The sequence below is a fragment of the Anomaloglossus baeobatrachus genome, chromosome 4 (assembly GCF_048569485.1).
Source record: "Anomaloglossus baeobatrachus isolate aAnoBae1 chromosome 4, aAnoBae1.hap1, whole genome shotgun sequence".
Taxonomy (NCBI): domain Eukaryota; kingdom Metazoa; phylum Chordata; class Amphibia; order Anura; family Aromobatidae; genus Anomaloglossus; species Anomaloglossus baeobatrachus.
This window is the reverse complement of record NC_134356.1, coordinates 428,071,506-428,088,684: the sequence shown is the minus strand read 5'-3', so window position 1 is coordinate 428,088,684 and position 17,179 is coordinate 428,071,506. Positions and strand designations below refer to the sequence as shown.

At 50.1% G+C, this 17,179-nt stretch overlaps 1 protein-coding gene across 1 annotated transcript in view; it reads left to right on the top strand.

Annotated features, from left to right (window-relative positions):
• Positions 1 to 17,179, top strand: part of LMF2 (lipase maturation factor 2) — a 73,668-nt gene that overhangs the window by 34,894 nt on the left and 21,595 nt on the right. Inside the window, exons 9-10 of the mRNA XM_075345424.1 lie at positions 5,770 to 5,866; positions 14,513 to 14,695. Coding sequence (XP_075201539.1) covers positions 5,770 to 5,866; positions 14,513 to 14,695 — 280 coding nt within the window. The remainder of the gene's footprint in view (positions 1 to 5,769; positions 5,867 to 14,512; positions 14,696 to 17,179) is intronic.

The following is a 17,179-nucleotide window of genomic DNA, read 5'->3' as shown; positions in this document are numbered from 1 at the left end:
CAGCAGGAGAAGTTCCATTTCCTGTATCCCAAGCGTAAATTAAGTGCTTTTTTGGACCACTCTGACTTCAGAGAATCGATCCAGAAACACGACTCTCATCCAGACAAGCGTTTCTCTAAACGTTCTAAGGATACCCGTTATCCTTTTCCCTCTGAGGTGGCCAAACGCTGGACCCAGTGTCCAAAGGTGGATCCCCCAATTTCCAAGCTTGCGGCTAGATCCATAGTCGCAGTAGAGGATGGCGCTTCACTTAAGGATGCCAACGACAGACAGATGGACCTTTGGTTGAAATCTGTCTATGAAGCTATCGGCGCGTCGTTTGCTCCAGCATTCGCGGCCGTGTGGGCACTCCAAGCTATTTCAGCTGGTTTAGCACAGGTGGATGCTTTCATACATCCAGCAGTGCCGCAGGTGGCGTCCCTAACTTCGCAAATGTCTGCGTTTGCGACCTATGCTATCAATGCTGTCTTAGAATCTACGAGCCGTACCGCTATGGCGTCCGCCAATTCTGTGGTTTTGCGCAGAGCCTTGTGGTTAAAGGACTGGAAAGCAGATGCTGGTTCCAAAAAATGCTTAACCAGCTTGCCATTATCTAGAGACAGACTGTTTGGTGAGCCATTGGCTGAAATCATAAAACAGTCCAAGGGTAAGGACTCTTCCTTACCACAACCCAGAGCAAGTAAACCTCAACAGAAAAGGTGGCAGTCGAGGTTTCGGTCCTTTCGAGGCTCGGGCAAGGCCCAATTCTCCTCGTCCAAAAGGACTCAGAAAGAACAAGGGAGCTCAGATTCCTGGCGGGCTCACTCACGCCCCAGGAAAGCAAATGGAGGAACCGCTTCCAAAGCGGCTACCTCATGACTTTCGGCCTCCTCCCTCCGCATCCTCGGTCGGTGGCAGGCTCTCCCGCTTTTGCGACATTTGGCTGTCACAGGTCAAGGACCGGTGGGTAACAGACATTTTGTCTCGCGGGTACAGAATCGAGTTCAGTTCTCGACCTCCACTTCGGTTCTTCAGAACCTCCCCACACCCCAACCGAGCAGATGCCCTGCTGCAGGCGGTGGACTCTCTAAGAGCAGAAGGAGTCGTGATCCCTGTCCCCCCTCAGGAACGGGGGCGAGGATTTTACTCCAATCTCTTTGTGGTTCCAAAAAAGGACGGCTCCTTCCGTCCTGTTCTGGACCTAAAACTGCTCAACAAGCATGTGAACGCCAGGCGGTTCCGGATGGAATCCCTCCGCTCAGTCATTGCCTCGATGTCTCAAGGAGATTTCATAGCATCAATAGACATCAAAGATGCTTATCTCCACGTGCCGATTGCTACAGAGCACCAACGCTTTCTACGCTTCGTGATAGGAGACGACCATCTTCAGTTCGTAGCTCTGCCATTTGGTCTGGCGACAGCCCCTCGGGTGTTCACCAAGGTCATGGCGGCAGTGGTAGCAGTCTTGCACTCTCACGGACACTCTGTGATCCCTTACTTGGACGATCTACTGGTCAAGGCACCCTCTCAAGAGGCATGCCAACTCAGCCTGAATGTTGCACTGGAGACTCTCCAGGCGTTCGGGTGGATCATCAACTTCCCAAAGTCAAATCTGTCACCGACCCAATCACTAACGTATCTTGGCATGGAGTTTCATACTCTCTCAGCGATAGTGAAGCTTCCGCTGGCCAAGCAGCGGTCTCTGCAGACTGGGGTGCAGGCTCTCCTTCAAAGTCAGTCGCACTCCTTAAGACGCCTCATGCACTTCCTCGGGAAGATGGTGGCGGCAATAGAGGCGGTTCCGTTTGCGCAGTTTCATCTGCGTCCACTTCAATGGGACATTCTCCGCCAATGGGACGGGAAGTCAACATCCCTGGACAGGAAAGTCTCCCTTTCCCAGACGGCCAAAGACTCCCTGCAGTGGTGGCTTCTTCCCACCTCATTATCACAGGGAAGATCATTCCTGCCCCCATCCTGGGCAGTGGTCACGACAGACGCGAGTCTGTCAGGGTGGGGAGCAGTGTTTCTCCACCACAGGGCTCAGGGTACGTGGACTCAGCAGGAGTCCACCCTTCAGATCAATGTTCTGGAAATCAGAGCAGTGTATCTTGCCCTACTAGCCTTCCAGCAGTGGCTGGAAGGAAGGCAGATCCGAATTCAGTCGGACAACTCCACAGCGGTGGCATACATCAACCACCAAGGAGGGACACGCAGTCGGCAAGCCTTCCAGGAAGTCCGGCGGATTCTGATGTGGGTGGAAGCCACAGCCTCCACCATATCCGCAGTTCACATCCCCGGCGTAGAAAACTGGGAAGCAGACTTCCTCAGTCGCCAGGGCATGGACGCAGGGGAATGGTCCCTTCACCCAGACGTGTTTCAGGAAATCTGTCGCCGCTGGGGGGTGCCGGACGTCGACCTAATGGCGTCACGGCACAACAACAAGGTCCCAACCTTCATGGCACGGTCTCGCGATCAAAGAGCACTGGCGGCAGACGCCCTAGTGCAAGATTGGTCGCAGTTCCGGCTCCCTTATGTGTTTCCACCTCTGGCACTCTTGCCCAGAGTGCTACGCAAGATCAGATCCGATTGCAGCCGCGTCATACTTGTCGCCCCAGACTGGCCGAGGAGGGCGTGGTATCCGGATCTGTGGCAGCTCACGGTCGGCCAACCGTGGGCACTCCCAGACCGACCAGACTTACTGTCCCAAGGGCCGTTTTTCCATCGGAATTCTGCGGCCCTGAACCTGACTGTGTGGCCATTGAGTCCTGGATCCTAGCGTCTTCAGGATTGTCCCAAGGGGTCGTTGCCACCATGAGACAGGCTAGGAAGCCCACGTCCGCTAAGATCTACCACAGAACGTGGAGGATATTCTTATCCTGGTCCTCTGCTCAGGGAGTGTCTCCCTGGCCATTTGCATTGCCTACCTTTCTTTCTTTCCTGCAATCTGGGTTAGAAAAAGGTTTGTCGCTCAGCTCCCTTAAAGGTCAGGTCTCGGCGCTATCCGTCTTTTTTCAGAGGCGTTTGGCACGCCTTCCTAAGGTGCGCACGTTCCTACAGGGGGTTTGCCATATCGTACCCCCGTACAAGCGGCCGTTAGATCCATGGGATCTGAACAGGGTACTAGTTGCCCTCCAGAAGCCGCCCTTCGAGCCTCTGAGGGAGGTTTCACTTTCTAGACTATCACAGAAAGTGGCTTTTCTGGTAGCGATCACATCTCTTCGGAGAGTGTCTGAGCTGGCAGCACTATCATCCAAGGCTCCCTTCCTGGTCTTCCACCAGGACAAGGTTGTGCTGCGCCCCATTCAGGAGTTTCTCCCGAAGGTGGTATCCTCTTTTCATCTTAATCAGGATATCTCTTTGCCTTCGTTTTGTCCTCATGCAGTTCATCGGTATGAGAAAGATTTACATTTGTTAGATCTGGTGAGAGCACTCAGAATCTACATCTCCCGCACGGCGCCCTTGCGCCGTTCGGATGCACTCTTTGTCCTTGTCGCTGGTCAGCGCAAAGGGTCGCAGGCTTCTAAGGCCACCCTGGCTCGATGGATCAAAGAACCAATTCTTGAAGCCTACCGTTCTGCTGGGCTTCCGGTTCCATCAGGGCTGAAGGCCCATTCTACCAGAGCCGTGGGTGCATCCTGGGCATTACGACACCAGGCTACGGCTCAACAGGTGTGCCAGGCAGCTACCTGGTCGAGTTTGCACACTTTCACCAAACATTATCAGGTGCATACCTATGCTTCGGCGGACGCCAGCCTAGGTAGAAGAGTCCTGCAGGCGGCAGTTACCTCCCCATAGGGGAGGGCTGTCTTGCAGCTCTAACATGAGGTATTTCTTTACCCACCCAGGGACAGCTTTTGGACGTCCCAATCGTCTGGGTCTCCCAATAGAGCGCTGAAGAAGGGAATTTTGTTACTTACCGTAAATTCCTTTTCTTCTAGCTCTTATTGGGAGACCCAGCACCCGCCCTGTTGTCCTTCGGGATTTTTGGTTTGTTTGCGGGTACACATGTTGTTCATGTTGAACGGTTTTCAGTTCTCCGAGGTTACTCGGAGAGGATTTGTTTAAACCAGTTATTGGCTTTCCTCCTTCTTGCTTTTGCACTAAAACTGGTGAGCCAGTGATCCCACTGGGGGTGTATAGCCAGAAGGGGAGGGGCCTTACACTTTTTAGTGTAATTGCTTTGTGTGGCCTCCGGAGGCAGTGCTATACACCCAATCGTCTGGGTCTCCCAATAAGAGCTAGAAGAAAAGGAATTTACGGTAAGTAACAAAATTCCCTTCTTTAAATACAAAGAGACGAGAACTGTATGAGGCCTTAAGATCCAAAATTGTTTAAAACTATCAACAAACTCAAGGTTGCAACTCCATCTCCAGAGATCTTGATGTTCCTTTGTCTACAGTGTGTAACATAATCAAAAAGTTTACAACCCATGGCACTGTAGCTAATATTCTTGAACGTGGACGGCAAAGAAAAATTGTTGCTTATTTGCAATGTAGGAAAGTCCAGATGGTGGATAAGTAGCCCCAAAGGAATTCAAGCTGTCCTGCTGTCTCATGGTGCATCAGTGTCAGCGCAAACTATCTGTCAACATTTGCTAATAAATGAAACACTATGGAAGGAGACTAAGGAGTACCCCACTGCTGACACAGAGACATAAAAAAGCTGAACTGAAGTTTGCCAAAATGTACATGAGTAAGCCAAAATCCTTCTGGGAATGCGTCTTGTGGATAGAGGAGACCAAGATAGAGCTTTTTAGTAAAGCACATTATTCTACTGTTTACTGAAATTTGAATTATACCTACAAGGAAAAGAACACCGTATCGACAGTCAAATATGGTCGAGGTTCAAAGATGTTTTGGGGTTGTTTTGCTGCCTCTGGCACTGGATGCCTTGACTGTGTGCAAAGCACCATGAAATCTGAAGATTACGAAAGGATTTTGGGTCACAATGTAGTAGTGCTCAGTATCAGAAAGCTGGGTTTGTGTCCTAGGTCATGGGTTTCCAGCAAGACAATGACACCAATCATACTTTAACACTAGAAGTCCCAGGAATTTCGAGCTCCATAGGGTTTCAATGGTAGAAATGTTAAATGACCCCTCTCTGGGACTTCTAGTGTTAAGAAGCCCCCAAAATGGATGGAAACAAAGCACTGGAGAGTCCTGAAGTGACAGCAAATCAAAATCTAAATCCCATTGAAGACCTGTGGAGAGATCTTCAAATTGCTGTTAGGAGAAGGCACCTTCAAATATGAGAGACCTGGAGCTGTTTGCAAAAAAAGAGTGGTTCAAAATCCAGTTGATGGTTATTGGCAGTGGTTGATTGCAGTTATTTATTCGAAAGGGTGTGCAAACAAATATTAAGTTGAGGGTGACAACAATTTTGTCCAGCCCTTTTTAGGGTTTTGTGTAAAATTATGTCCAATTTTGTTTTTTTTTTTTGTTATTTCATTTCCTTTATACATATTCTAAATGTGTATAACAAAATGTGTTATTGGGGGAGTAGCGGACAGACCTCATTGGGTAGTTCTGGTTGGCAGGCACAATGATGTAGATTTTTGTCCAATATTTGGTATTATTTTGCTGGTATTACTATTCTGCCTGCTTCTTGAACGAACGCTTTTGAGGAAACCTCTGTTTTCATCCTTGAAGCTTCAGAAAACTGCTAGTTTGCTAGTGTGAACCCCAAAAGGCAGTGTACTACTGTCCATCTACTAGGAGCCAAATAGGAGGCATCAGGAAATAAATGCATTACCTGAGATGGTATAAATGAAATATATTACTGTCTCCTCAGAAGCGCATCTGTGCGCGGATTGTTCTGGAAGCTTCTGGCTACTATACAGTGGGTTGTTTTCTCGTTTGCCGCAGTAGGAATGTTTGCAGTCAGCCTGGTGAGTTTTATCCTCAATCATACCTATTTCTTGCAAATATATAATATATATATATATATATATATAATATAATATATATATATATATATATATATATATATATATATATAATATTGTAAGTCTTTCCTTTGCACTGGTTCCATGCAAATAACATAAAAATTAGAAACCATGTCTGAAATTGGCCACAAGCCTCAGTAGAAAGCTCCCAATGTTAAAGTGAACCTGTCACCAGGTTTAAACACCTTTATAATAGTCACCTAGGTGGTGGTCCGATGGGTGTCGCTTGTCTCGGTCTGGCGCCTTCTCCATCTTGTGTGATCTCCGTCCTCCTGCCAAGCACGGTGTGCATGACGCGTCATTCACAGAGAGGTCTCCATTGCACTCCTGCACATGCGCAGTTTGTTCTGCCTGGCTGAGGGCAGATGAAAGTACTATAGTGCACATGGGCGGGTGTTCTTGCACCTGCGCATTCCAGTGCTTTGATCTGCTCTCAGCCGGCAGATCAAAGTGCACATGTGCAGGAGAGCGATGGAGGCCTCTGTGTGAATGACGCAGGAAGTGTCATGCACACGGGGCTGGGCAGCAGGACTGCGATTGCAAGAAGAGAGGAGGCGCTGGACCGAGAACAGCGGCACCCATCGGACCAGACGGCCCCCTAAGTGAGTATTATAAAGGTGATTTTTATGTTATATACAGCGCTGCCTGGGCTCTTATAGACAGCATTTCAGAATATTGTATATAAGGGCTCACTGTTGGTGGCTGCAGGTTATAAGGGAAAAATTTTAAATGTGAAGTTGTTTAAAAACCTCCTTGCAATGCACATTCTCTATGCTTTATGTAATGTCTCCAGTCTCTCTCTTCCCATAAACCCTTTAAAGCATTAAAAAAATAGAGAGAAACGAATCGATTTGATGCAAAATAATGTTTTTAGGAATTAGGACCTGACAAGTTTGCGCAAATTGCCTAAAATGGCCACTATTATTTTACACATTAAAGAAGATTGCCAACGCCAGAGAAGGCTTCCCCATAATGCCTTGCAGCTTTCACATCATACGCATGGGCGGACATATCATTGGTGCACAGGGGCCCAAGAGGCAAGGGTGTACCATTTCAGCCTCCAAAGCAGGTGTAATTGTGCATTGTGAAAAACGTTTGAGCTACATGGAGCCCATATTTTGTTTTTGCACAAGAGGCCTTCTTCTGTCTATGTCCACCAATCCACGTGTAAAAGCCAAAGCAGGGAATGCAGCAACCATTTTGTGTTTTGTGAGCTTGAAATGAGTAGGATACAGTGCTAGGAGAACACTACTTTTCAGGGCAAAATTGCCTTGAAAAATCAAATGTTCTCAATGTTCTAGAGAAATGCTGTGAAGCTGATGAATTCACGTTTCAAAAGATTTGCTCATCTCTCATAAAAACCGTTATCTGTGGCCACTAGGTATAAGCATTGTTTCCAATGGGTTATTTTTCTTTAAATAAACAATTTCAGGCCCCAACTCATCAAGGTTGGTGTTTTTCCCTCCGGTATTGATGCAGAGGTGTGCTGGAGTCAGAAACTCCTGATCCATTAAAAGGTGCATGCCTCTAAAGGAATCCATTGTGGTGTTTAAAAATTGTCATGTGCCTCCGTATGCACTCCACCACTAATCTTACCCCAGTTGGGGACTGGAGAAAGATTTGTGATGTAAGTAATGCCACAGCTTGTCATGGATTAGACTAGTCCTGCCCCACCCCAACTCTGTTAAAATGGATAGAGAAAAATGACATGAGGCTGATAAGAGTCACAAAATATCAGCGCAGCCTCTGTTGCGCCTCAGTTTTGCATTTTTCTTTATCGTTCCTATGGGAGACCCAGACAATGGGTGTATAGCTTCTGCCTCCGGAGGACACACAAAGTACTACACTCAAAAGTGTAGCTCCTCCCTCTGAGCTTATACACCCCCTGGAGAACCAGATCTAGCCAGTTTATCGCTTTGTGTTCAGGAGGCATACATCCACACATGCATTCTCATCTGATTTTTGATTTTTGGAAAGAGTTTGAAGAAAAGCGGGTCCAAGTCTGGACCCCCGGCATGTCCCTTCTCACCCCACTGTGTCGGCGGTGCTGTTAAGGTTGATTCCAAGGCTGGAGCCTTACATGCCGTGCTCCTTCACCATCCCTCCTGGGCTCTGGCTTGAAGTGGGAGCCAGCACGGTTCTCCATGCTTGGCAGGAGACCGGTCTCCATCCGCAGCCCTTCAGGATCCTGCTGGACCGGAGCACTCATCCCCAGGGACTTGGAACCCTGCGTCTCAGCAAGCTAAGTACCTGAGATGTTTATATATTGGGGGTCCCTATACTTTATTGTTGTGGGAGAGTGTGCTGATTGTGTTTTATGACATTTCCGGTGGGTTCTCTGGCTGTCGCCTGAGAACCGCGCCGATGGTGCCTGCGCGCCGGCCGCACCGCTCAAATTTAGGCCCCGGCTTCGCCGGAGGCCTAGTTTCGGTTTCACTGCCCTCGCATGTCATTCATGCAGAGGGACAGCGCGGCTCCGCCCAGCAGCCGTTCTGCACAGGGGAGGGACACTCCTCACTGAGTACATGTCTCCTCCCCTGTAAGTCTCTATGGCCCTCCAGATCCCGCTCCCAGAGTAAGTCCCGCCCCCTCTCTTCGCTCCGGCGGCCATTTTCTCAGCGTTTACCCTGCGATCAGCACCGGTCTGCAGCATCCCTGCTGAGGTGCTTGGGGGTCCAGGCTTCGGGATCTGGAGGGCACACAACACCGCTCCAGCGGTCTGGTAAGCCACAACCTCTGGTTGTGGACCTCTGTATATACTGTCTGGGGGTCATTCTGGCAGAGCCCCCACTCCAGCAGCATGTCTCACAAGAGGAGCAAGGCTCCAAAGCTGTATTCAGTATGCGCTGCATGTAAGCTCCTACTGCCTGAACCGAGCACCTATCCACATTGTGATGCCTGCTCTAACCTGACGATGCCTCAGCCTGGAATCGCACCCCCAGTGGTCTCTCAGGCTGCTCTGGCTCCTGTGGCTGGACCCCCGGCTTGGGTAGAATCCTTTTCTAGGTTTATCTCCCAGTCTTTTGCCGACTCCATGGGACTTCTGTCCAGGACTTTGCTGAACATGCATCAGCCCCCTTCACACGGTGCCTCTGCTGCTAGGGCTCTCTCAGGACCGGAGCTCAAAGAGGATTCATCATCTGGTCTCAGACCCCGTCCTTCTAAGAGGAGACGCAGGGCTTCCTCTCCTTCCTCGTCCCGCGGCTCTGTTTCAGAAGCTAACTCGCAGGACGAGGAGGATGCCTTTACAGGGGTCTTGGAGGCTAACTCCATGTGCCCCATTGATCTGTCCGAAAGTGACTCAGATGTTAGTGATTTGATTGCGTCCATTAATTCTGTACTGGATCTCAATCCGCCAGTATCAGAGGAACAACCCTCTCTGGCAGAAAAGCACCAGTTTACCTCGCCTAAGAGGACAAAGAGTGTGTTCTTTAACCACTCCAGTTTTCAGGCCGCTGTGACCAAGCCTAGGGCCTGTCCTGACAAACGCTTCCCAAAGCGTGGTTCTGATGACCGTTTTCCCTTTCCACCTGAGGTGGTCAAGGAGTGGGCTCATTCAACAAAGGTGGACCCCCCGGTGTCTAGACTCTCAGCCCGGACCGTTGTATCAGTGGCTGATGGCACCTCTCTTAAGGATTCCACTGACCGCCAGGTTGACCTTCTGGCCAAATCTGTATATGAGGCGGCAGGGGCCTCGTTCTCCCCGACTTGTGCAGCAGTGTGGGCTCTCAAAGCCATCTCTGCTTCTCTGGAGGGGATGCATTTCCTCGCCAGGGAATTTATGCCCGAAATGGTGACCTTAACTTCCCAAGCTTCAGCTTTTTCATCCTATGCCATGTCTGCCATGTTGGAGGCTTCTCACCGCACTGCGGTGGCTTCGGCTAATTCCCTCGCTATCCGCAGGATCTTGTGGCTTCGAGAGTGGAAGGCAGATGCTTCTTCAAAGAAGTACCTTGCTGGGCTCCCTTTTGCTGGGTCCTGGCTGTTCGGTGAACAGCTGGATGAAATTATTAAGGAAGCTACTGGCGGGAAGAGTACTTCCATGCCACAAACCAAAACCAGGAAACCTGTCCAGGGTAGGAATCAGTTGAGGTTTCGTTTCTTTCGTTCCTCCAACTGGTCGTCCTCTAAGTCCTCGGCCTCGTCCACTAACTCAGCCAAGGACCAAAAATCCAACTGGCGCACAAAAGCGCGTCCACAGAAGACCGCAGGAGCTGCTGCCACTAAGGCAGCCTCCTCTTGACTATCTGTCCGCGCCAGCAACGTCCTTAGTCGGTGGCAGGCTCTCCCACTTTGGCGACGTGTGGTTTCAACACGTCTCCGATCAGTGGGTGCGGGATATCATCTCCAACGGCTACAGGATAGAATTCTCTTCCAGCCCGCCAAACAGATTTTTTCTGTCAACTCCCCCCTGCTCCAAGGCCGCCGCCTTCTCTCAGGCCGTGGCATCCTTGCAGGCCAACGGAGTAATTGTACCGGTTCCCGCCCGGGAACGGTTCAGAGGTTTCTACTCAAATCTCTTCCTAGTCCCCAAAAAGGACGGTTCCTTCCGGCCCATCCTGGATCTCAAGCTTCTCAACAAGCATGTTCAGGTGTGGCATTTTCGCATGGAGTCTCTGCGGTCAGTCATTGCCTCAATGACCCAGGGGGATTTCCTGGCATCCATCGATATCAGAGATGCCTATCTGCATGTGCCAATTGCAGTTCCACACCAGCGTTGGCTACGTTTTGCGATCGGAGAGGAACATTTCCAATTCGTGGCTCTCCCCTTCGGGTTAGCCACGGCCCCTCGGGTATTCACCAAGGTCATGGCAGCTGTGGTTGCGGTTCTGCACCTCCAGGGGTTGGCAGTGATTCCTTACCTGGATGACCTTCTAGTCAAGGCTTCATTCAGCGCAGACTGTTAGCGGAGTGTCTCGCTCACTCTCGCCACTCTAGCCCAATTCGGGTGGCTTGTCAATCTGCCCAAATCCACTCTGACTCCGACCCAGAGGTTCACGTACCTAGGGATGCAGTTCGAGACTTTGCCGGCACTTGTGAAGTTGCCCTTAATCAAACAGCAGTCCCTCCAACTGGCGGTGCGCTCTCTGCTGAGGCCCCGCCGTTATTCCATCAGGCTCCTGATGCAGGTGCTGGGTCAGATGGTGGCGTCAATGGAGGCTGTTCCCTTTGCCCAGTTCCATCTGCGCCCACTGCAGCTGGACATTCTCCGCTGTTGGGACAAGCGGCCTTCCTCCTTGCACAGGTTAATGGCTCTGTCGCCACAGACCAGGAGCTCTCTTCAGTGGTGGCTTCGGCCCCTCTCTCTGTCTCAGGGACGCTCCTTCCTGTCCCCGTCCTGGGTGATCCTCACCACGGATGCCAGTCTATCCGGCTGGGGAGCGGTATGTCTCCACCACTCCGTCCGAGTCAGCCCTCTCGATCAATGTGCTGGAAACCAGAGCCGTGCTTCTGGCTCTCCTAGCTTTTCACCACCTATTGGCGGGCAAGCACATCCGAGTCCAGTCAGACAACGCGACAGCGGTTGCCTACATCAATCACCAAGGCGGGACACGCAGCCGCCTGGCAATGTTGGAGGTACAACGCATCCTTCAATGGACGGAGGACTCCAAGTCCACCATATCCGCAGTCCACATCCCAGGCGTGGAAAACTGGGAGGCAGATTATCTCAGCCGTCAAACCGTGGACAGTGGCGAGTGGTCCCTGCATCCGGCAGTGTTTCAGTCAATCTGCCGCAAGTGGGGCACTCCGGACGTGGACCTAATGGCATCCCGTCACAACAACAAGGTTCCGGTTTACGTGGCTCGCTCCCACGATCCTCAGGCCTTCGCCGCGGACGCTCTGGTTCAAGACTGGTCCCAGTTTCCTCTGTCCTACGTGTTTTCCCCTCTAGCTCTCTTGCCCAGAGTTCTGCGCAAGATCAGAATGGAGGGCCGTCGAGTCATCCTCATTGCTCCAGACTGGCCCAGGCGAGCTTGGTACCCAGACCTGCTCCATCTGTCCGTAGAGGTGCCGTGGCATCTTCCGTACCGTCCAGACCTTCTCTCACAAGGTCCGTTTTTCCGCCAGAATTCTGCGGCTCTCAGATTGACGGCGTGGCTCTTGAGTCCTGGATCCTGACGGCTTCTGGTATCCCCCCTGAGGTAATCTCCACTATGACTCGGGCCCGTAAGTCTTCCTTTGCCAAGATCTATCACAGGACTTGGAAAATTTTCCTCTCCTGGTGTCGCTCTTCCGGCCATCCTCCTTGGCCTTTTTCATTGCCGACCCTTCTGTCCTTTCTACAGTCCGGTCTGCAGCTGGGACTGTCCCTCAACTCTCTCAAGGGACAAGTCTCTGCTCTTTCAGTGCTGTTCCAGCGGCTTATCGCCCGGCTGGCTCAGGTCCGCACCTTCTTGCAGGGCGCGTCTCACATCATTCCGCCTTACCGGCGGCCCTTGGATCCCTGGGACCTCAATTTGGTTCTCACGGTTTTGCAGAAACCCCCCTTTGAGCCTCTTAGGGAGGTTTCTTTGTTTCGTCTTTCACAGAAAGTGGTCTTTCTAGTGGCCATAACTTCCCTCAGGAGAGTCTCTGATTTGGCTGCGCTCTCTTTGGAGTCACCTTGTTTGGTTTTTCATCAAGACAAGGTGGTTCTCCGTCCGACTCCGGACTTTCTTCCAAAGGTGGTCTCTCCTTTCCACCTTAACCAGGACATTACCCTACCTTCCTTTTGTCCGGCTCCTGTTCATCGCTTTGAAAAAGCGTTGCATACTCTGGATCTGGTGCGTGCTCTCCGGATCTATGTGTCTCACTCCGCTGCTCTTAGGCGGTGCACCTCTCTTTTTGTGCTAACCACAGGTCGGCGTAAGGGCCTCTCTGCTTCTAAGCCGACCTTAGCCCGTTGGATTAGGTCGACCATTTCGGATGCCTACCAGTGTTCTCAGGTGCCTCCCCCGCCGGGGATCAAGGCACACTCGACAAGAGCTGTCGGTGCCTCTTCGGCTTTCAGGCACCAGGCTACGGCTCAGCAAGTGTGTCAGGCTGCCACTTGGACTAGCTTGCATACCTTTTCAAAGCACTACCAAGTGCATGCTCATGCTTCGGCAGATGCGAGCTTGGGCAGACGCATCCTTCAGGCGGCTGTCGCCCATTTGTGAAGTTAGGCTCCGCCTACTTCTTAGTTTTTCTGTTTATTCCCACCCATGGACTGCTTTGAGACGTCCCATTGTCTGGGTCTCCCATAGGAACGATAAAGAAAAAGAGAATTTTGTTTACTTACCGTAAATTCTTTTTCTTATAGTTCCGTATTGGGAGACTCAGCACCCTCCCTGTTGCCTGTTGGCAATTTCTTGTTCCGCGTGTTATCACCGGCTGTTGTCGTGGACAGAGTCTCCGGTTGTTCCGGTTCTTGCTCTGTTTTTACTTGTGGGTGGCTATTCTCCTTCAGCTTTTGCACTAAACTGGCTAGATCTGGTTCTCCAGGGGGTGTATAAGCTCAGAGGGAGGAGCTACACTTTTGAGTGTAGTACTTTGTGTGTCCTCCGGAGGCAGAAGCTATACACCCATTGTCTGGGTCTCCCAATACGGAACTATAAGAAAAAGAATTTACGGTAAGTAAACAAAATTCTCTTTTTTTCAGAGATTTTTACACAAATTCTGGTGTAAACATTTTGATGAATTGGGGCCTAAGACTTTTAAAAGTTTATATATCCTTTGTAGATGTAACTACAAAACACATACAGCTGCACTTTAAAATACTAACAATGAATAAGGGAACTCTGATATCGCATTACTGCTATAGAAATATTAGAAAAAAGAGATATTTAGCTTATGTATTAGCCAATGAATGTGAGCCCGGTAACCATGACAAGGTATATCTCAATATACCGGGACCCTAACTCTAATGCCTCTATCTGGGGTTTAAACCTGCGTGGCGGGGTCAGTCTTTTTGATATATTTGTAGTGCATTTCTTTCTGATTGAGCACTCTGCCCTGTAACCAGGCTGTGTTCATTCCCCTTTATAGCTGGATCCTAGCTGTCGAGACATGTAGGTTTTTAACTCAGATAGTGGCATTTAAGTTAGGGTCCCGTTATATTAGATTATATTGTCGCTGGTTACTGAGCTCACATACATTGGCCAATACAGAAGCTAAATATCTATTTGTGTCTAATATTCCTATAGAAGTAATGCAATACCAGAGTTCCCTTATTCATTATCATTTTAGAGTGCAGCTGTTTGTTTTGTAGTTTTATTGTGTTTTCAGCTAGCACCTGTTCGCATCTGTTGGATGCGCAGGTCAGGCTTTTTGATATATCCTTTGTAGTTTTGTCATAACTGATAGTAAAACACTTCAAAATTGCATGTGAAAAATAATTCTGCCTCTGCGAGTTTACAAATCTTGGGAGGCAAGATCCAGCGGATCCTGTTAATTTTGGCTCTGACCATTTTTCAATTTTTCTTAAGTGTTTTAAACCTGACACCAAATAGCAACTTATGGGCAGTTGTTTTGTATAGTGTTCTTTGCTTTCATGTTACATTTTATTATTTAGTTCTTTTTTTTTACCTTTCTTTTTATTAATTGATGATTTTCTTTTTGTGTGTGTAGGTACCTTATACATACATTGAAGTTGAATCGAATGGTCATCTTTGGCCATCTGTGCATCGGATTTTTAAAGCGGTGGATGAATACCAGCTGGTCAATTCCTATGGTTTGTTCAGACGCATGACCGGTGTGGGAGGCCGCCCAGAGGTGGTGGTCGAAGGAAGTTACGATAAACAGACGTGGACGGTAAATATTTTTTATGGGGAAAGTGGTGGTGTTTTTTCATTTTTATTTTCTTTATTTCTTTGTCGCTCCATTGGGAGACCCAGACAATTGGGTGTATAGCTTCTGCCTCCGGAGGCCACACAAAGTATTACACTTTAAAAAGTGTAACCCCTCCCCTCTGCCTATACACCCTCCTGTGCATCACGGGCTCCTCAGTTTTATGCTTTGTGTGGAAGGAGGCACACATCCACTCATGCTCCCATTTTAGTCAGCAGCAGCTGCTGATTTTATCGGTTGGAAGAAAAGAGGGCCCCCGGCATGCTCCCTTCTCACCCCACTAAGTCGGCGGTGCTGTTAAGGTTGAGGTACCCATTGCGGGTACAGAGGCTGGAGCCACATGCCGTTTTTTTTCACCATCCCTTAGAGGCTCTGGGAGAAGTGGGATCCTAACCGGTCATCCATTCACTGGGACCGGGCTCCCTCCGCAGCCCCTGTGGGAATCTGCCGGACAGGAGACTTTGTATCCTCAGGGACAGGGCCCTGCATCTAAAGGTACTCTGTGTCCCCATGGGGACGGTGCATGGAGCGCTTGTTTCACAGACGCTGCAGCAGCTGCTGGTTTTGTGACGACCGGGACTTCCGCGACGACCGCGCCTGTTTGTCGGCCGCGGTATTAAATTTAGTCCCCGGCTTCATTGCGGCCTAGTACCATAACTCCCGCCCCCGGGCCTGCCAGTCAGGGGTAAGGGCGGGACGGTCGACCTGACGTCGGCAGTGAGGGCTGGAGCATACTTTGGGTTTCCTGCCCCCCCTCACTGATCACTGTGGGGCACCAGATTCCCGCACTTTACTAGTCGCCGCCCATGGCTCCCTCCTCCCCTGAGAGCTCCGGCAGCCATTTTTACACACATTCTGCCGGTGGAGGATTTCAGGAACGAGCTCTGCAGCTCTGGGAGACCTAAGGCAGGGAATCTGGTGGACACACACCGCTTTGGGCGGTCGGTAAGCCACACCGGTCACCCGGTGCTGGTCCCCCTAGGGTGCCGGAGTGTATATATATATATATATATATATATATATATATATATATATATATATATATATATATATATATATATATATATATATATATATATATATATATATATATATATATATATATATATATATATATATATATATATATATATATATATATATATATATATATATATATATATATATATATATATATATATATATATATATATATATATATAGCATATATTTTCTCTGTTCGGCCAGGTTGTTTTGCTTTTGGCTATATACCCTCAGTGATCACTCTCCTAGGAGACAACAGCATGTCGTCCACAAGGAGCAAGGGCGCTAAGGCAAAGGGTTTTTTCTTTGTCACTCCATTGGGAGACCCAGACAATTGGGTGTATAGCTTCTGCCTCCGGAGGCCACACAAAGTATTACACTTTAAAAAGTGTAAACCCCTCCCCTCTGCCTATACACCCCCCCGTGCATCACGGGCTCCTCAGTTTTTATGCTTTGTGCGAAGGAGGCGCAAGCTCCACAATTTAGCAGCAGCTGCTGACTTTATCGGATGGAAGAAAAGAGGGCCCCTAACAGGGCCCCCGGCATGCTCCCTTCTCACCCCACTCTGGTCGGCGGTGCTGTTAAGGTTGAGGTACCCATTGCGGGTACAGAGGCTGGAGCCCACATGCTGTTTTCCTTCCCCATCCCTTAGGGGCTCTGGGTGAAGTGGGATCCTAACCGGTCACCAGGCACTGGGACCGTGCTCCCTCCGCAGCCCCTGGGGGAATCTGCTGGACAGGAGCCGGGTATCATCAGGGACAGGGCCCTGCTACTCTGAGGTACTCTGTGTCCCCTTGGGGACGGCGCATAGAGCGCCTGTGTAATGGACGCTGCAGCAGCTGCTGGGTGTGTTGGTGCGCCGGGACTACCGCGCTGACCGCGCTTGTTTGCCGGCCGCGCTGATAACTTTAGTCCCCGGCTTTTGCGGCCTAGTACCGCATACTCCCGCCCCCCAAGCCTGTCAGTCAGGGGTAAGGGCGGGACGCTGCACTGGACGTCAGCGCTGAGGGCTGGAGCATACTTAGTATCTACCTCCCCCCTCACTGAGCACCGTGGGGCACCAGATTCCCGCACTTTCTGAGGCACGCCCACGGCTCCCTCCTCCTCTCAGAACGCTGGCAGCCATTCCTATCAGCATTTCTGACGCTGGAGAACTTCAGAGACGAGCTCCAACAGCTCTGGGAGACCCAGGCAGGGAATCTGGTGGTCACACAACCGCTTAAGGCGGTCGGTAAGCCGCACCTGTTAAGGTGCTGGCCCCCCTGGGTGCCGAAGTGTATATTTATATGCTTATATTGTATACATTTACTCTGTACGGCCGCACTATTGCTCTTGGCTATATACCCTCACTGATTGCTCTGAGGAGACAATAGCATGTCGTCCGCAAAAAGCAAGGGTGCCAAGGCACAGGCTTACTTTGCAACC